Consider the following 20,773-nt stretch of genomic DNA (forward strand, 5'->3'; position numbering starts at 1 on the left):
TCTTCATATTATTTTATTTTATTTGGGAGAGCACAAACAGGGGGAGGGGAAGAGGGAGAGGAAGAAGCAGACTCGCCTCTGAGCAGGGAGCCTGATTCACAGCTCTATTCTAGGACCCCGCAGTTGTGACCTTTGCCAAAGGCAGATGCTTAACCGACTGAGCCAGCTAGGCGCCCCTACGACCCGTAGTTTTTTGTTTTTTTGTTGTTTTTTTTTTAAGATTTTATTTATTTATTTGACAGACCACAAGTAGGTGGAGAGACAGGCAGAGAGAGAGGGGGAAGCAGGCTCCCTGCTGAGCAGAGAGCCTGATGTGGGGCTCAATCCCAGGACCCCGAGATCATGACCTGAGCCAAAGGCAGAGGCTTAACCCACCGAGCCATGGGGTTTTATTGGTTTGCACAAGAAATCATGGAAAAGACTAGCTTGAGAGGCAGTGTAGTATGAACCTTGGACAAGTTACTTAATCTCTCTGCCCTGTGTCCTAAGCTGTGCAACGGGAATGACAATCGTGCCCCAACAGAATTGGTTCGGATTAAATGAGCTACTATGTGTAAACATCAAAGATAACTCCTAGCACTCTGTAGGTAATAATGTTACCATTGGAGGGACAACAATTCCAGAGATTTAAACCCCATACATAGCTCTTTACCGCCTATATCTTTTTAAGATTTTATTTATTTATTATTTTTAAAGATTTTATTTATTTGACTGAAAGAGAGAGTACAAATAGGGAGGGGCAGGCAGAGGGAGAGGGAGAAGCAGGTTCCCCACTGAGCAAGGAACCTGAAGAGGGGCTCGATCCCAGGGCCCTGGGATCATGACCTGAGCTAAAGGCAGATGCTTAACTGACTGAGCCACCCAGGTGCCCCTGTTTTCTATATCTTTTTCATCTGCACATTAGTAAAGGTATGGACTAGACTGCTGTAACAAAGAGGCCATGGAAATACCATGGCTTCAGCAAGTTAGAAGGTTACTTCTCTCTCACCTAAGAGTGCAGGAATAGATTATTAGAGCAAGTAGGTGCCTGGGCCCCATGAAGTCATCAAATAGCCAAGCTCCTCCTGTCTTGTCACATGGCCATACTTAGGTACAAGGGAAGCTGTACATTTAGTCACGGACTGGGTAGCCAAAACTCTGAGGAGGGAGATTCTAACAATAAAAGGGAGAGGGGAAGATTCAGCTTAAGGAGACAATAAGCAAGCTCTCCCAGGCTTGTGTGTTGGCTTCCTTTTCTCCTACTGCAAACGGGCTTTCTCCATTGGGGCATGTGGCAGCCGATAGCTCCAGACTTGTACCCTCCCAGCTTGGTGACCCTGAAAGAAAGGCTTCTTCCCTCCAGTTCTAATTTGTGAAAGTCCCACAGAAAGTTTCTCAGCGACTTCTGGTGAGTCCCATACCCTCTTAGATTAATCACCGCAGCCAAGACCCTGCAATAAACCTGATATGGGTCATGAGCTTTCCTCCATCCCCCCATGGTGGAGATACAGCAGAGCCCATCACCAAAGCAAGGTGCTTGGAAGGCAGAAACAATAGCTACTGCAAACAGTAAAAGAGTCTATAATTATAGAGTGATACTGTTAGAAAGGCTGTTGACAGTCTTATGTATCCTAGGAAAGACCAGCTGGACTCTGTCTCCATGGTGGCTCTCACCCCTGGGACAATCTGTCACCAGATAATTACCTTTAAAACCCCAGAGAAGAAAGTCTCTTTGTCTTCACAGTATTCCCAGAAGAGCGGACTGATGGGAGAAACCTCTGTTGGGACTCTTTCCAGTTGGCTTAGGGTGGATGGGGGATTCACTAGCTTGTGATGCTGATAAGGGCAGGGCCAGATGGGGCTTCAGGCCGTATTCCAAGACTCACAACAGCATCATCAGGGATCTGTCTCTTCAGCTCTTTTTTTTTTTTTTTAAGATTTTGTTTATTTATTTGACAGAGAGATCACAAGTAGGCAGAGAAGCAGGCAGAGAGAGAGAGAGGGGAAAGCAGACTCCCTGCTGAGCAGAGAGCCTGACGCGGGGCTCAATCCCAGGACCCTGAGATCATGACCTAAGCCGAAGGCAGAGGCTTAACCCACTGAGCCACTCAGGCGCCCTGTCTCTTCAGCTCTCGACTCTGCTTCCCTTTGAGTTGGCTTCATTCTCGGGCTTCAAGAGTGACCCTGCAGCTCCAGTTATTGGTAGAAAGAGCTCCCCTTCCCTTTTTTTTTTTTTTCTTTCTTAAAGTTGTTTTATTTATTTATTTGAGAGAGCACAAACAGGGAGAGGGTCAGAGGGAGAAGCAGATTCCCCAGTGAGCAGTGAGCCCAATGTAGGACTCAATCCCAAGACCCTGAGATCGTAATCCAAGCCGTAACCAGGGTGCCCCAAGAGCTCTCCTTCCTTGACAGAACCCCTGGACCAGGCTGTCATTGGCCCAAACCTGGGCTGTATCCAGCCTCAAGTAATTGTGGCCAGGAAGGCAGAATGCACTGATTGCCTAGACCTGAGGCACATACCCACATGGCCTGAGAGCTGGCACCTGGTGGTTGGGGTGGGGATTGATATTACCAGAAGAGGAGAAGAATGGATGCTGGGCAGGAAAAATCACCTGCTGTCCAGTTCAAGCCTCTTCCTTTCCTCCGGTGGTCTTCACTTCCTCAGTCTCTCTGCCTACCCTTACCACCTGTCCAATCTCTCATTACCCTTGGTCTTGTCAGGGGCAGGGGGAGGGCAGCGTGCCTTGTGAGAGGTACCTAAGCCTGGCACAGAGAGGATGTTGCTTAGCTAAAGTGGAGTGTTCAATAAAGAGCCGTTTAGAGGATGCTCTTCTGCCTGGGACTCCTTCCTCGTGGACCCAGTAGCACTTTGTGGAGGGACCCTTGTCAAGATCTGGATAGATTTCTAGTTATATACTTATGTTCTTGTCTGAGCGCACCCAGCTATGAGCTCCTGAGGAGTCAGGCGTGAGCCTGTGGGTATCCAGCACATACTTAATGGGGTGATTATGTGGATATGAGCCCCTCCTCCCCTGAGTCCCTACCCAGCCTAGATAAGTCTTACATTGTGGGATCCCTGGTGCAGGGGACAAGGTTGAATGACTGACTCATATGCCTCCTGTTGACTGATCTGTTGCATGTGGTTGCACAGGGCTCCCGTGGTCAGTTGGGATCTGCAGTGGCTTCTGAATTTGTCACTTTTGCATGGGCCATTTCACTCAAGGGCTCGAGGCCACAGTTCCCTTCTTAGTCACTCTGACCCATGTGGCTGATGACAGACTTGAAGTGACTCAGACAAACATTGCTTCTATTTAATACATCCGTGGAAGTTTCTAAGTTATAAAGAAGAGCTCTTGGTGGCTAGGGAGGCCTTTCTTGGTGTATTGATCTGGCCAGTGAGAACCCAGAGGGGTCTAGAACATGGAGGCCCAGACATGTTTTGACTTGCCCTCGGCTGTTTTCCAGGACAAATTAGCATTAATGGACCTGGTTGGTTGCCTTGGGTGATCAGATCTAGCTGGCTGGTCCCCTGGGGGTAGCTTCTATGGAGCTGTGAGGCCGCTGTAATGACATTGGCAGTGTTGAGACAATGTGTTATGGCTTGGTTATTTCAAAACAGTTGTCAGCCAAGGAAACAGTGTTCTCTGATGGGGGCCTGGGGGCCCTTTTTTTTGGGTCATAGTGGTGAAGAGTGTGGGCACTGGAGGCAGGCAGATCAATATCCAGCCCCGCTATTTACTAGCCTTGTGACTTTGGGGAAGTTGTTTCCTCTTGTGGAATCTTGGATTTCTCATCCATAAAATGGGGAACATGCGTAGGGGTTGTTATGAGGATTTAAATGCGTCCATATGTGTAAAGCAGCAAGTCTTGGCTCAGGGTAAGCGCTCAGTGACTGGTAGGTTTAACAACTATTATTAGGAAGTGATACAACTTGAGTGAAATCCCTCATAGTATAAGGGACAACATTCTTACATATTTTAAAATTTAGAATAAAATTAAGAACATCTGTTCATTTATAATCAATCCACCACAAAGAAGAGATCATCCTTCGTTGCCCGGCACTTATTAGAAAACATTTAATCCTCCCAACTATCAAAACTATCAACTATCTTTACAACTCATTATACAGAGGAGGAAACTGATCTTCAGAGAGGTTAAGCAAATTTGCCCAGTGTCACACAGCTAATTAATGACTGAGCTAGAATCTAAGCCAAGTCTTATCTGGCTGCAAAGTCCATGTTTTATGCAGTTCCCCCAATATCCTGGGCCTCCAAAAGCACTTGGCTCAGAGAAGGATCCTTGCTGCCCAGTCAGTTAATCCTTTGTTTTTAAGTCCTTAAGTTTTTGCTGGTGGGTTGGCCACACCTACTTTTCATGATGCTCTCTGACCCAGACTCTGAAGTGAGAAGAGTTAGCACAGGACTTCCCTGCTTCTCCAAGGAGAGGAGATGGCGTGTTCTGTATCTCCAAGTCCGTTGACCATCACACAGATGGTTCGTACATATGAAAATCATCCAAGAGAAGAGACAGGAATGGAGTCCACACCCTCTCTGGCTTTCAGACCTTGGGTCTGGACATTCAGCCCTGGTCTTTCTTGGTCCTACCAACACACCTCTTCAACTGTATTCAGCTAACGTTTAATGTCTATTGGGCATGCTTTCTGATTTGCATAGGAACAGCGAGAGCCTGCCGAAGCAGTAGTGCCAGAGGAAGGGGAAAATAAGCAAGTCTGAGACTCAGGAACTGCAAGGCCTCTTGGAGACCCTTAGCTCCTGGGGAATAGCCACAGTTTCTCTTTATTTCAGTAATCACAACAACAGCAGGCACGACCATGTGCCTGGTGTGTTTGAAGTGCTGTCCTCACAGAAACTCTTCACAAGAACCTTCAGAGAGAGGCATGTCCCACATAGAATCCTAGGAGATGGACACGATTCTCTCCATTTTATAGATGTGGAAGTAGAGGCACAGAGAGGTTAAATAATTTGCCCAAGGTCACACAGCTAGTAAGGGGAGGAACTGGTGTTTGAATCCAGGGTTCTCTAGTTCATGAGTTTAAGATATACATCATACTGCTTTTTGGTAGGGAGGGAGGGAGTGAACAAATGAGTCTGGGATTGGTGGCTAGACTGACAGACAAGTCCCCCACAGGCAGCATGAGGGGTATGCTGGAGTCGGCAGAGCTGGGTTGCAATTCCAGCTCTGCCACCTCCTGCCTATGAGACCTGGGGCAGGAGCCTAATCCAGAAGGGCTCATATCCTCATCTTCAAAATGGGAATAAGGTCTTTGTCGGGATTCAGGGAGATCAACTCTGTAAAGCTCTTAGCCCCATGCCTAGCATCTAGTAAGGGCTCAGTAAGGGTTCACGGATACTCTGCAGATAGAGGGCATTAATGTGGCATAATTGCAGCTGTACTGATCAAAAGTCCATGTTGACAAGAACTAGAAAGGTATATGAAAACAGTTGTTAAAGATCGGAAGGGAATTAAAGTTTCTTCAATGCTTTATCATTTCTTTAAAAATGTTCCTAAATGGAATAAATAAAATATACATGCAGTTGGTGTTAAGTGGCCTTTTATCCCATTACTGCAAAGTCTTATCTTATGGGGCATTATTTCTACCTCTGCAAAAAAGAGCACTTCAGGCCTGTGGTTATAGTTCTGTCAATGCTGAATTTGCTAGGGGTTTGAATAAATTTGCAATGAGAAAAAAGGGAAGTTTTTAAAAATGACTTTGTATTTTGTGGCTTCTGTATCTGGAAATATGATAAAACTGATTTAAAATGTTATATAGTTACAATTTCATAAATGCTAGAGGGATCATCCCAATCAAAGAGAGATGCAGGGGCGCCTGGGTGGCTCAGTGGGTTAAGGCCTCTGCCTTCGGCTCGGGTCGTGATCTCAGGGTCCTGGGATCGAGCCCCACATCGGGCTCTCTGCTCGGCGGGGAGCCTGCTTCCCCCTCTCTCTCTCTCTGCCTGCCTCTCTGCCTACTTGTGGTCTCTGTCTGTCAAATAAATAAAATCTTAAAAAAAAAAAAAAAAAAAAAAAAAAAAAAAAAAAAAACAAAAGAGAGATGCAAAGAAAATTACATCAAGAAGTTGTTGGTGGGATACGGCTTTCTCCTTTTTGCTACGAGTGGTGTGTTGGAGTTTAAATTCTTTGATTATTGGAACCAGAACAAGTCTTCAGGACGGATGATTTTTGCTATGATTTTTTGTCTGTTGGAACCTCTGGAAGGGAAGACGTGAAAGAGAGGCAATTTCTGGATGGCAGTGCACATTCAGAATTGGGGAAAGCAGTTAAATTGCCAGTGAGCCCTAGTGGAAATCAAATGTCTGACGCATGGAGGCTGATGACTGGCCAGTCTGATGCACGTGGTTTGGTGCAAGTCGGTTTGGACTCCAAGACTGACAGCAGGAAACGGAAGTTTTGCTCATTGTTTGGACCTGGACCATGGCTGTCGGGTATTGCAGTATGTCTTTCTTCAACAAGCCAAAGAGAAGCAGCTGGCTGTCTTGGAATCCCAGATTCCCTGATTCTTTTTGTCTGGATGTGACAAAGCTGAAAACTGTTACAGGCTGCCGGTAGCTGTTCTGTCCCAGCAGGAGCTCTGCTGCCCTGGAAGCAGACCCAGGCTCCGTGAGTTGGACTCGGACCCTGCGACCACTGGGATTTAGGACCCCTTCTGTGGAACTCTAAAGGATGAAAACCTCCATTGTGGATGCTGGCTGGACCATCAGGCCACACTCACATGCCCACAGAAGAGGGCTTGTTCTCTGACGGGACCATCAAAGATCAAGGTGCTGGTCAGCTCTTCTTCACTAATGTGGAGGCTACCCACACCCTAATTTGTGATTCTTGCCAACAGCTGCACGTTGGGGGATGGCTCATCACAGGGAGTGCGACCCCTCCACTTGCTGTTGACAGCTCAGACTCTGGGCCTTCTTGACAGGGATGTCTCACTGCCGCTAACTTGTGTTTGGCTTTCTAGATTAGTTGCAACTCATCACAGTGGGCTGATAGCCTGATTCTACTTCCTTACTACACCCCCCCGCCGCCTCGCTGCCCCATCCATACTTGGTAAGGTAGATTCATTATCTGAATAGAGCTGTCTCCAGAGAGGGATTGATCAAGGCTGTTCACTGGATAAAAGGAGTGGGAGGTTCTGTGAACCCATTTTGAAATTTTTTGAAAATTCAGGCTTTCATCCTCATTAGTTGGCTAGGGCTGCCATCACAAAATGCCGTAGACTGGGGGGCTTAAATAACAGAAATGTGTGTTCTCAGTTCCAAAGGCCAGAAGTCCAAGACCAGTGTGTTGGCAGGTTTGATTTCTCTTGAGTCTTCTCTTCTCTCCTTGGCTTGCAGATGGCCACCTTCTCGTGTGCCCTGCCATAGTCGCCCCTTGGTGTTGTCTCCTAATCTTCTCTTCTTACAAGGACGCCAGTCAGATCAGATGAGGGCCCACCCTAGTGACCCCATTTTAATTGAATCACCTCTTCGAAAGCCCTGCCTCCCAATACAGTCACATTCTGAGGTACTGGGGGGGTGAGGGCTTCAGCATAGGAATTGGTGGTAAGCGGGGCGGGGGGGGAGTGGGTGGCGGCGGTTAGGGATACAGTTCAACCCACATCCCGACCAATTCCTGAATTTGTCTTTCTGGCTAAGTGAGATAAAAATGTTTATCTGCAAAAATGTATTTGTGCCTCTTGCATACATACCCTTGCAGATAAAAGGTCTGGAGGAGGAGAAGAGGTAATTGAAAGAATGTTGTTGGGTTGCTGAATGTTGGGGCTGCTGATTTTGTAACAGTGGAGAAAAGTCCTGATATCTGGGGAGCCTTGGGCAAGTCGGGGGTGGCATTTACAATCTTGGTTCTTCAGAATTCTATCTGGAAGCTTTCTGCTCTTCCTGACATCAGACTCCAGAGCTGCCTTCCAGGCACTGGAGTGCTTTAAGTTCAGACCGCCAAGCCTGTGCTCACAGCTGGCACCGCTGACTGAGGTGCCTGGGCTCCTGCACTTTCCACATGCAACGGACACTCACGAGATGCATAAACTTGTATCATGGACAAGCAGAACCAAGGGCTGGTTGGATCTTTCAGATTGGACTGGAAACTCCCGGGCAGGAGGCCACATGGCAGAAGGCTTACATGGGGGCCCTGTTAACCTCCACTGCCTAACATATTCCTGCTTGAGGTACCCTAACATTGCAAACTCGTTTCCCGGGGACCTTCTGCCCTCTGGGATTGTACTTCTGTCTTTGTGCCCTCTTGCCACACTGCTTCAGTCCTGGAAGGCTTCAGATCAGCTTGAACGTACCAGCTGTGTTGGACCTGAATTGGTACCTCGGGCCAGGTAGAAATGAATCATACAGAAGTTTGGAGGAAGCCACTTGGCTTTCTAAGATAGACTGTGTTTTTGCTTGTTTGTTTGTTTTAAATTTGAGGTATAGTTCACTTATACCATATCTAAAATAGACTTGTATTGTTAATGGGATTTATTTTAACTGGCTAAACACAGGACCCCTAAGGAGCATAACTGAGATCAGTATACTGCAGGTTGGTCTCATCCTTTTGCATGGGGTCCCACTGATAATAAATTTGCTGTATCGAAGCCTGGGCCAACAGCCTAGGTGGAGGCCGGTACAGAAGAGAGTTAACAGAGTAGGCCTGACACAGCTCTCCTTGTCTGCAAGGCTGACCCTTTGCTGACACCTGGATAATTGGATGTGGAGAGGGTTTTCAATACTCCCTGAATGATATGAGTGGCTCCCTGTGCCTGAACTGTGTAAAACAATATGGTTTATGCTGAATACCTGTTTTCCTTCCAGGAATCAAGAATTTTGTTATGTGCTAGACAGAGGGTACCTACTTGACCAGCCCCCAGTAAAAGCCCTGGGTACTGAGTCTAAGGAGCTTCTGTGGCAAATAACATTTCACACTTGTTATCGTAACTCACTGCTGGAGGAATTAAGTATATCCTGTGTGACTGCGCTGGGAGAGGGCTCTGGGAAGTTTGCGCCCAGTTTCCTCGGCACTTTGTTCTCCGTACCTTTTCCCTTTGCTGATTTTGCCCGGTAGCCTTTCGCTGTAATGAATTATAGCCTGATGACAGTAAGACTCTATGCTGAGTCCTATGAGTCTCCTAAGTAGTCATCAAACTGTGGACTGGTTTTGAGGGCTCCCAAAACAGGGCACACGGGGGACTTCTGGGGTGTTGGTAGTGTTCTCTTCCTCATTTTGGGTGTTGTTTACGTGGGGTGGGTTCAAGTTGTAAGAATTCATTGAGCTGTACAGTTATGTAAAGTTTTTCTCTATGTATCTTAAACTTCAATAAAAAGATTACCCACCACAAGGGTAAAGAAATAATAACTTTTTTAAAAAAACTTCCTTTTATTCAGCAAACATTTCAGTTACACCTTTTTACTAGGCATTGCTCTGGGAGCTTGGGACATGGGCTAGGAAAGATGTCATCATCACCTCTCAGTTTACTGGGAGGCGGGTAAAGAGATATTTAGAATATGGTTATACTTGGTGGGCTCTACCCGAGACATCATAGGGTGCAAGGGTGCACAGAAAAAGGGCTTCGAACTTAGGCTTTTTGCTGTTCCAGGTCTGCCACTTCAGTACTTTGGGAAGTTAGGTAAGTGGGCAGAGAGGGAAATAGGTGGCCACTATCACAAACTGGGAAAATATGTAGACATAGAGCGGCGGGACCTTCTAGTTTTTGTTAGGAAAAAACACAAATCTGAATTTTTATGTGAGCTCTCTTGATTTTTAAGTCCTGTAAATGAATCCAATTTTTCAAAAGTGGGAGGCCAAACAAAACACACCCCTGCAAGCTGTATGGCCTTGGCCTGCCAGTTTGCTGGGCATTCTGCCAACCAGCCATCCTTCCTCTCACCAGAGACTTGAGGGTCCACTATTTTATGCCCTGGGAAATACAGCAGTGAGCAAGCCAGACAACTTTCTTGCATCGTGGGGGGCCCTGGTACTGTGCGTCTGGAACATCAGAATGTGTGGGAATCACCTGGCAGTCACATTGAAAGGCAGACTCCTGAGTCAGGAGGTCTGCGGTAAAGCCTGAAATTTTCTTTCTAACAAGTTTCCAGGTGATGGTAATGCTGGTGGTCCCGGAACCATATATGCTTGAGTGGAGTTGCTCTATATTCTGGAGGGACTTAGGAGCAGCTGTTACTCTGGAGGTAGGGACCGTGCCACGAAAGTGCATCAGCCTGGCAAGCTCCGTGTTTTTACTTGGATTTTAGCTTATTGGGGTGTCTTGGAACATTGCTGAGGACAGCTCAATTGTCTCGGAGGCGGCTGCCTGAGGCTGCCCTGACAGATCTCTATTCTCAAGAGTTTATAGTCTAGAAGGCGGGGTGGGGTGGGGGTGGAGAAAGGTATTAGGGAAAGCTTCCTGGAGGAGGTACACGGGAACTGCAGGACCTTTCCCGGCCGCGGAGAAAGGAATCCCTGATCTCCCCGCTCTCCTCCGGCGGGTCCCGGCATCCGCACGCCAGGTACGGTTTCCCAGGCTTCCCACGTGTCGGCTGTGCACGAGTCCCTGTCAATCAAGCTTCTCTCCCCCAACCACCCCGGCTGGGTACGGGTTTAAAGGAGGCCGCGGTGTAGAGCGCTCCCATCGTGCCGCGCGGCGGGCGGGTTTGGATTTTAAATCCCCGCGGCCAATCAGTGGCGCGCAGGCTCTTGTAACGTTCCCGGCGCCGCGTTTGAATTCGAGGAGGAGCGAAGCGGTGCCAAGCCTCTACCCAGACTCTGCTAGGTCCGTGGAGCAACTCCGGGAACATGAGTGCGGCGGCAACTGCAGGGAAGCTGGCGCGGGCACCAGCAGACCCAGGGAAAGCCGGGGGTCCCGGAGGTGCAGCTCCCGGGGCCCCGGCGCCTGCTCCGCCGGCGAAAGAGATCCCGGAGGTCCTAGTGGACCCGCGCAGCCGGCGGCGCTACCTGCGGGGACGCTTTCTGGGGAAGGGAGGTTTTGCTAAGTGCTTCGAAATCTCGGACGCCGACACTAAGGAGGTGTTCGCGGGAAAGATCGTGCCTAAGTCTCTGCTGCTCAAGCCGCACCAGAAGGAGAAGATGTCCATGGAGATATCCATTCACCGCAGCCTCGCCCACCAGCACATCGTAGGCTTCCACGGCTTTTTCGAGGACAATGACTTCGTATTCGTGGTGTTGGAGCTCTGCCGCCGGAGGGTGAGTGTCGCTGCCTCGGGGCCAGGGCTGGGGGCTCCGGGAACTTGGAGCTGCTAGAGACGAGGTGCTGGTAACCTCGAGCTAGGGGTTGTAAAGGTCTTGAGGAGAGGGGAGAAGGTGCTTGGCACTTGGAGACGCTAGGGGAGGGGGTTCCGGTTAAGTGGTGCCTGAGAACTGTTGCTGGTGGAGGAGGCTTCTGGACCCTAGGTGTTGAGCGCAGCGGGGGAGGCGCGAGTAGGAGGAGAATCCTGGTACTGGACGCAAGGGCTTCCGGAGTTGCTAAGGGAGGAGTCCTGGGGAAGGGGTGCTGCGAGTCGGGAGCTTCCGGAGTAGGGTTGGGTCGGGGAGAGGGTGGTTGGAGCTGGCTTCGGAGCTTCCGGAATGAGAGGCGGCTGGAGAGGGATCTCCTGCTGCTCAAAGGCCTAGGGAGGGATCCTGTGGACTCCGAGCTTCCGGGAGGGGAGCGCGGCTGAAAGAGGTGTTCCAGGTAGGAGGGTTGAGAGGCAGCCAGTGGGAGAAGGGGTGCTATGAACGGTAGGGGCCAGTCTTAAGGGAGAAAACAGCTCCTAGCTGTCCTGGAGGGTGGGGGGTGTCGTGGGCTGCTTTAATGACAAGCCCTTCCCTCTGTGCCTCGGTACCGGCTCCCCATTTCTCCTTTCCTTCCCCCACTCAGTCTCTCCTGGAGCTGCACAAACGGAGGAAAGCGCTGACCGAGCCGGAAGCCCGCTACTACCTTCGGCAGATTGTCCTTGGCTGCCAGTACCTGCACCGAAACCGGGTTATTCACCGAGACCTCAAGCTGGGCAACCTTTTCCTGAATGAGGATCTGGAGGTGAAAATAGGTGAGTACTGGGCCTGCAGGGGTGCTTGACACCCCCAGAAGCCGAAATGAGGCTGGGAGAGGAAATAGGAAGGAGACAAAGGAGGGAGGAAGAGGATGGTAGAAGTCTGGGCTGTTGATGGCCTCTAGAATCCTCTCTTTAGCACAGAAATTTAAAACCGAGCCCAAGCCTGTATCCTGCAGATGCATTTTTTAGTGCTCCTACACAGTACTTTTTAAAAAGAATTTGAATTCGTTTCCATTGACATAAATTGGGATGCTTGATATAAAAATTAAGATTTGGAACTCTCTTTAAACAATTGGAAGCCCCTGCCATTCTGAGACAGTATCCCCTCACGCAGCTCTTTGCTGAGCTAAAAAGCTGCTGTTCACCTTAGCCTCCCTCAGATTTGCCACAGTCCCCAATTCTCCCTGCTCTTAACTGACAAACTTGCCAAATAGCAGTGCTGACCTTTACTTGCTTGATTCCTTGCGGGCATTTGAGTAGTGCCATTTCCATCTGTTCCCTTTTAGAAATGTGGCCCTCCTTTCTAAGGGGAGGGCCAAGGAGGGGCACTGCCCTGGGCCAGCATGGTGGGAAGAATCTGGGACAAGCCTTGCTGCCTATGAGGAGTAGGAGCCAGAGGGATCAAATGACCCTCGTTCTTGACAGACACACCTGTACCAGCTTTCTGCATTGGCAGAGGACAGGCTAGCAACTGAATACCCCCTCTTCCTCCCTCTGTCCCAGGGGATTTTGGACTGGCAACCAAAGTGGAATATGACGGGGAACGCAAGAAGACCTTGTGCGGGACTCCCAATTACATAGCTCCTGAGGTGCTGAGCAAGAAAGGGCACAGTTTCGAGGTGGACGTGTGGTCCATTGGGTGTATCATGTAAGTTGGGAGTTGTCTTCAGACCTACCTGGCCCTTTTGGACATCTTACCTGGCTGACTTTATCCTTTGGACCTTTCTCCCTATGGAGAGGCTGCTCCAGAGAACAGATTGCCCAAAAACAAAGCCTGATTTCCATATCTTTTCTTGTAACTGGTGTATCCTGTGGGATTCTTGCAGCGGCCTGGGCTATGGGGCTGGGGGGACCTCCACAAACCTACTCTAGGCCCTTGCTCAAAGTGTGGTCCACAGAGCAGCAGCATTGCCCAGAAACTTGTTAGAAATGCAGAATCTCAGGACGCAGGCTATTGACTGGCTCAGAATCTGGATTTTAACAAGATCCCTAGGTGATTTCCATGCACAATAAAGTCTTGATCAGGGCTCCTAAAGCAGGTGGGTGGTGGGCAGAGAGTTGGGCCTTTTTGGGTGTTCTCTTTTTTTGTTGTTGCTGGCCGAGGTACTGGAGAACTAAAAGTGAGTTGTAGCAGTAGTTTCCAGACTTCTTTGCAGTAGAGTTTTTCAAATGAAAACTTAATGCCTTGAGTGCAGAGCCATCAAAGTGGGGCCGCCTCTATAAGGGCAGATAGCCTGCACACTGTGACCTGTTTTATACTGGCCTGCAACCTCTGGGGCCCTGGATTCCTACAGGCTCCAGCTGGAAAGTCACTACTGGCCTTAAGCGTCCTGGTGCTGTCATCTGTCTTCTTCTGAGGGCTCAGCCCCACCCATGCCCTGGCTCCTGTGGACTTGATGACTATCTTCAAGGACCCCAAAGTCAGAGTTTCCAGATGCCCACCCTGAGATGATTCCTCCAGCAGGTAGGTTTTGGTTGGGAGTCTTGAGCCAAATCCGCCCCCTTGTGCTTACAGGTATACATTATTAGTGGGCAAACCACCTTTTGAGACCTCTTGCCTCAAAGAGACCTACCTCCGGATCAAGAAGAATGACTACAGTATTCCCAAGGTGACTAAAATACTTTTTTTTTTAATTTAAATATATTTTGTTTTGGGGGGTTTTTCCCCCAAAAGCTGTTATTGAGCCGAGCCATATCCTGGGGACAGAGCTAGGTCACTCCACCCCTAGGATAGCCACAGAGCTCTGACTAAAACATACAGAGCTTGACATGTGTGCACAGAAGCATTTTTTCTAAGGGGAGAGAGTTGATAGATTCTCAGAGTTTGGGTAGATAACCCAAAATATGTGGAAAGAGAAAAAAAAAAAAATGGGGAGGGAGCAAGCAGCATACACAGAAGTGCTGCTTAACCTCAGGGAATGGACCTTGACTTAACTGGGCTCTGCCACGTAGTAGCCAGATGACTGGGCAAGTGGCCTGAATCTTTTGAACTCTAGTTTCCATTTATAAAAGGGAGCAGCTCACAGGGTACCTTGTATACAGCAAGCACTCACAGAATCCTGAACTACCCCGAATCCAAAGTGATGTGCATTTTCACAACCACTGGTGTCAATGCATTGAAAGGAATAGCCTGTTTGTGCAGAAGCCTGACACGTGGCTGCTTTCCGGTTTGGTAGCCTTGACTCCTATGAAGTCAAGGGCCCTATCTGCATAAGGACAGACGAAATCTCTCACAAAAGTCATTTAACTCTCAGATGGACAGACCCTGGAGGGTTTGGAGTGGGTGCTGACTTCACCACTTGTTAAATATGTATTCTTAGAAAGGCATTTAACCTCTCTGTGCTCCATTTCCTTCTCTGCAAAAGAGAGTTGGTAATAGAGACCTCTGCCCCTTTAGGTGGTTTTGTGAAGGGTAAGCAAGTTAATACACATGACAGCTTGGAACACTGTCCTGGCACATAGTAAGTGTACAGCTAATGCTAGGCTGTTACTATGCCTTTGACTTGTGCTGGGTTATCCCCCATCGAATCCTAGTAGGACTCTAGGCTCATTGCTATGTCCTTACTTTCCAGATGAAGACACAAAGTCCTGAGCACGTCAGGTTACTTGTCATAGCTGCTATTAGGGACAGTACTAGGGAGAGTACTGGCAGCTAATCAAGTCTTTAAGGCCCCACAACCTATGTTCTCAAGTGCTACCCTAGTGGTGAGCAAGTTAAGTTGCTCTGGAATAAATTCAAGGGAAATCCAATGACTCTTGAGGCTCAAAAATAAAAGACAAGTGATCATTCTCACAGCTTACATTGACATTTGTCAACTCAGTAAAGCCAGTTTGGGAAACATGGCAGATTTATGGCCATTGAACATGGTGTATGTGAGCCAGGGGCTGTGGTGCCTATGACAGCACTGCACTCGGGTTCCCCATTATGTCCCACTCACTGCGCTCCCTCTCTGCTCCAGCATGTCAACCCTGTGGCTGCCTCCCTCATCCAGAAGATGCTTCAGACAGATCCTACTGCCCGCCCCACCATTCATGAGCTGCTCAATGACGAGTTCTTTACTTCCGGCTACATCCCTGCCCGGCTCCCCATCACCTGTCTCACCATTGCACCCCGGTTTTCCATTGCTCCCAGCAGTATGGACCCCAGCAGCCGGAAACCTCTCACAGTCCTCAATAAAGGTAAAACAGTAGGCCCCCAGAGAGAGCCTAGGCTTTAGCTATGTGGATAGGTGGCTCCCAGAGCCCAGGCGTGTGTAGGACCCACCCCTGTCCTTGAATCCACAGCCCCCACCCCACTCTGGGCAAACTGCCCTTCCCCTGGGTGGGTCCTAGTGGTGAAAGACAGACTTTAACCATGGCTGGATCAGACCTGTCACCTGGAAAAAGGCAAGTGGACTGAATGCCACACCTGAAAAACTCTTAGCATTTAAAAGTTCCTAACATCACACAATGATGGCTCTTTGAAAGTAAATAAGGAAAATTTCAAATATATATGTAGGGCATAATGCAGTGGACCCCCCCACCACATTCAACAATCAGATTATGTAAAGGTGGAAGAATAGACAAAAGCTCCCTTTTCTCCACCAAGTAATATTTTTCTAAACTTTATCTTTCTCTCTTTAGTATATATATAAGTTATATGTGTGTATGTGCATGTGTGTATATTTTTTCCCTAACCACTTAAAAGTAAGTTGTATATGTCCTGCCCTTGACCACTTAATACTTCAGTGTATTTTTTCTAAAAACAAAGATTCTTTCACATAACCGTAGCACATGACACAGCAAGTTCAAGAAACTTCACACTGGAGGGGCGCCTGGGTGGCTCAGTGGGTAAAGCCTCTGCCTTCGGCTCAGGTCATGATCCCAGGGTCCTGGGATCAAGCCCCATATAGGGCTCTCTTGCTCAGCAGGGAGCCTGCTTCCTCCTCTCTCTCTGACTGCCTCTCTGCTTACTTCTGATCTCTGTCTGTCAAATAAATAAAATCTTAAAAAAAAAAAGAAACTTAACACTGGAACAATATTGTTTTGTCTATTGTGGAGTTACTACTTTTTGTAATTTATAAGTGTCGAGTTCAAATACAATATTAAGATTTTTATTTCTTTGATTTTATTCTTGTATTTCAACTGATAATCTTGTTTCCTTATACTAACATGCATATATTTTTCAACATCTATAAACTAGTTCCTCTTACTGTTTTTCTTTTCAAGTGATGTTTTAGCTTGTTCAAGTCCATTTGTCCTTAGAATACTTCACTAAGGGTATTTAGTGCTTTTAAGAAGGTTATTTGAAATACTTTTTTTCCTCTGTGTGGATATAGCACCAATTTAACATATAAATTCATGTTTCTGCTGTAATCTAATACTGTTTTGGTTTTTGGTTTGTTGTTTTTTTTGGGGGTTATTGGTTTTTTTGGTAATTAAACCGTTAAGGATTCCTTTTTTATTTATTTTTGCCATTTCTTTGTATTGGTAATACTAATCTTGAGCAGTTGGTTAGAGTGGGGTCTGATGCAGAGTTCCAATTTTTCCCTTCGTAACTAATCAAATACCTTGCTTGAGCTACTTTGAGACAGTCTTGTTTCTCAAACTCTTGTATCCTTGGTGGATCTTGGTGGGTCCCCTTGGATCTCACTAAGGCAGTTGCTAATGTGTTATTCTAGTGGAGATTCCTCTCTCTTCCCCACTCCTTCTAAGTTAATTTATCGGAATTCTTCTCTAAGGAAGAGCTGTTGCTTCTCTCTCAAGTATTTATTCCGTTACTTGTATCAACATGTACTCATGGATTTATTCTTTGGCCTATAATGTATAAAATATTGTTATTTTATTTTTTAAGATTTTTATTTATTTACTTATTTATTTGACAGAGAGATCACAAGTAGGCAGAGAGGTAGGAGAGAGGCAGGCAGAGAGAAGGGGGGAGGCAGGCTCCCCTGCTGAGCAGAGAGCCCGATGCAGGGCTCCATCCTAGGACCCTGAGATCAACACCTGAGCCAAAGGCAGATGCTTGACTGACAGCCATATAGGCGCCTTCCTTTGCTAGGGTTTTTAAAGCAAATCCCAAATATCTTATTATTTCACATTTCAGTTCTTACCACAGCATAGTATTTTTAAATTGAAAATTCCGATCTTAAAAATATTATAAGACAAATTTCGTATTCTACAAGGAGAACTAACATGTGTTGGTGGGGAAAGAAACATTAGAGCATAAAGACAATAAAAAATCATCCAGGCTTTTCTAACCCAAATATAACCAATCAGAAAATCTGAAAGTGTATCTTTTCAGACTCTTTGGACATTTGTATAAAACTTGGGGGTGGGAAAAAATAATCTCATGTTTTCAACAAATGCCTGCTTAATCCATTTTGTTGATGAGCTGTATGCGATTAACCAAGCCCTCCTGTTTTCCTGGATTTTAATTTTTGGCTGGGCAGCTCCGAGCTGGTGGTGCCTTCACACTGTCTCCCAGAGTGACTAGTGGTGTCCTGGAGGGCCCAGTATGGGGGCAGAGGCCAGAGCATCTGAAGCTCTTTGGTGTATGTGACCATGAAACCTTCCTTAAGGGCTTGGCTTGGCCCTGGAGGTATGAGTACCATATGCTCCTGTCACAGGAGTGTGGCAGCTACTGCTCTGTAACCCAGCACTGACTCAGTTGACCCAAAGCAATGGGAGCTAAAATAATTTTTCTCTGGGGAGAGTACCAGCTATGGCAGAGGATCCCATTCCTCTCCCACCTGCTGCCTTTGTGCCCAGCTAATGACTATGCATCATCATCTTCACAGGCACGGAGAACCCCATGCCTGAGCGGCCCCGGGAAAAAGAGGAGCCAGTGGTCCGGGAGACCAGTGAGGTGGTTGACTGCCACCTGGGCGATATGCTACAGCAGCTACACAGCGTCAATGCATCCAAGCCCTCAGAGCGGGGGCTGGTGAGGCAAGGTGGGCATGGAAGGGGTCTGGGGATGGGGTTGCCTGTGCACCTGGAGAGGGCAGGGAGGTCACCGCCGCAGAGTGTCTAGGGCTTGTCCAGGCCCCGTCTCCATAATACCGTTAGTTCCCCGCTTTTCTATAGATTAAAATCCAAATGGGTTAGCCTGGCACTCAAGGCCCTGCCTATCTTTTTCTGATTCATGTGTTCTACTTCTGCAAGTGCCCCATCTTCCAGCACCTCCATGTCGTACCTTATACATCTGCACATGCTCTTTCAGCTGCCGGGGAATTCCTGCTTAGTCTTCAAGAGCCTCAGAGCTCTTGCTCATACTGTTCCCTTCTTCTGGAATGTACTTCCTCCACATATATGCAAGGCTCATACTCGCCTCCTTCAGATGTCTGCCCCAGTGTCCCCTCCATGAGCATTTCCCTGGCCCCCAACTCTGAGCACCTCTTACTCCCCTGTATTTAAGTAAGGGATTATCACATGCACTAAACACAACAGTTTTTTTTTAAAGATTTTATTTGAGAGAGAGCACAAGCAGGGGGAGAGGGAGAAGCAGGCTCCCCACTGAGCCCTACACAGGGCTTGATCCCGTGAACCTGAGATCATGCCCTGAGCCAAAGTCAGACACATAACGAACTAAGCCATGCAGGCTCCCCGAACATAACATTTTGATGTATTTGGAATTGTATATATTCCGATAATTTCTTAATCACTCAGAACCAAAAAATTAGATAATCCATTAGCCACTGACTCTCACAATGATAGAAATAACATTTATTTTGTCCATATTTATGTTGATCAGCCTCTGTCCCTATAACAAGAATTTAAGTTTCTTGAAGGCTGGGGTTTTATGCCATTGCTCATTGCACCTGTGACAGTGCCTGGCACAGGGTGGGCCTTTGATGCATGGGTGGACGGAATGAATGAATGAATGGAACTGGAACTTTTCCGTCCTGCTGCTTGCCAGGGCTTGGTGGTGGCACAGGCCCTTCTTGGCTCTTCTCTGGGGTGCCAGGACTCTTAAAAGAGCCTGGGTGGGGTGCCCAGCAATCCTCCCTGGCATGGGCCACATGAGTGGAATGGAGGGGAAGATGCGGGTGCTGACCAACCATCTGTCTGTTTCTGTCACAGAGGAGGCTGAGGATCCTGCGTGCATCCCCATCTTCTGGGTCAGCAAGTGGGTGGACTATTCGGACAAGTACGGTCTCGGTAGGTTGCTTCCAGAATGGGCGGTGGCTCAGGTATAGCCGGGTGTCCCTTTGAGCTGTTCCAGGTTCTTGCCTTTTTTGGCTCCTTGGTCCTCTGATGTCAACAGTCTCTTGTGTGCCCCGCCCTGCTCCCTTCTCCCCCTTCCTGAGGTCTCCCTCCACCCACCAGGGTACCAGCTGTGCGACAACAGCGTGGGGGTGCTCTTCAATGACTCAACGCGCCTGATCCTCTACAACGACGGTGACAGCCTGCAGTATATAGAGCGTGATGGCACCGAGTCCTACCTCACCGTGAGCTCCCATCCCAACTCCCTGATGAAGAAGGTGAGTGCCGGCCGGTGGCTGATGGCCATGGACTGGGGCTGCCGAGAGGAAGGCACGTGCAGGGCGGTTAGGCTCTAACTCTGGCCTCCCTCCTTCCTTTTCCAACCAGATCACCCTCCTGAAGTATTTCCGGAACTACATGAGTGAACACTTGCTGAAGGCGGGGGCCAACATCACACCCCGGGAAGGCGATGAGCTCGCCCGGCTACCCTATCTGCGTACCTGGTTTCGCACCCGCAGCGCCATCATCCTGCACCTCAGCAATGGCTGTGTGCAGATCAACTTCTTCCAGGTGAAGCGGGGTGTGGAGGGTAGGGGTGAGGTACCTGTATCTGTCCACAGGCAGTGGGAGTAGGGGGGGAGTGGGAGGCGTGGGACCTGTGCTTGGCATCAGGCAATAGGAAGAGCAGGAGGCAGGAGTGGGGGTGGGAACCCCTCATCAGTTGGAATGTCTCCCCTCTACTCCCTGGCCTGCACTAGCAGCTGGGACCTTCAGGCCACTGGTAACTCTCTGTCTGTCTCTCCTCCTAGGACCATACCAAACTCATCTTGTGCCCGCTGATGGCAGCCGTGACCTACATTGACGAGAGGCGGGACTTCCGCACATACCGTCTGAGCCTGCTGGAGGAATATGGCTGCTCCAAGGAGCTGGCCAGCCGGCTCCGCTATGCCCGCACCATGGTGGACAAGCTGCTGAGCTCCCGCTCGGCCGCCAACCGTCTCAAGGCCTCCTCGTAGGCCTTCCTCCCCTCCGGACTGGCACCCCTTCTCACCCCCACAGCACCTTGGCTTGCACTGGTTAGCTCCCCTCGTGCCATTTTTTAGAATATGCACCCCAGCCCTGGGGGCTGGGGAGAGCTCCATCATCCTTGCTGGTGGGGGTCATCGTGTAAGTTATTTTTGTACATGTTCGGGTGTGGGTTCTATGGCCTCTTCCCCTTGCCCCTCAGCCCCACCATATGCATTGTACAGAATACTGCTCTTGAATCTGGGACTGTCCTTTCCTTGCCTTTATATACATTAAACACATGTGAATCTTCTATT

The 20,773-nt window shown here is 48.5% G+C and overlaps 1 protein-coding gene across 1 annotated transcript; it reads left to right on the forward strand.

Annotated features, from left to right (window-relative positions):
• The first annotated feature begins 10,647 nt into the window (after window positions 1-10,647).
• Window positions 10,648-20,473, forward strand: PLK1 (polo like kinase 1). Its single transcript, XM_045993081.1, has 10 exons — window positions 10,648-11,196; window positions 11,870-12,038; window positions 12,768-12,912; window positions 13,780-13,873; window positions 15,224-15,443; window positions 18,044-18,199; window positions 19,329-19,406; window positions 19,575-19,729; window positions 19,839-20,021; window positions 20,261-20,473. Exons 1-10 carry the CDS (start codon window positions 10,789-10,791, stop codon window positions 20,465-20,467), a joined length of 1,815 nt encoding a protein of 604 aa, XP_045849037.1. The 5' UTR covers window positions 10,648-10,788; the 3' UTR covers window positions 20,468-20,473.
• The last annotated feature ends 300 nt before the right edge of the window (window positions 20,474-20,773 follow it).

The sequence above is a fragment of the Meles meles genome, chromosome 21, assembly GCF_922984935.1.
Source record: "Meles meles chromosome 21, mMelMel3.1 paternal haplotype, whole genome shotgun sequence".
In the NCBI taxonomy this organism is placed as follows: Eukaryota; Metazoa; Chordata; class Mammalia; order Carnivora; family Mustelidae; genus Meles; species Meles meles.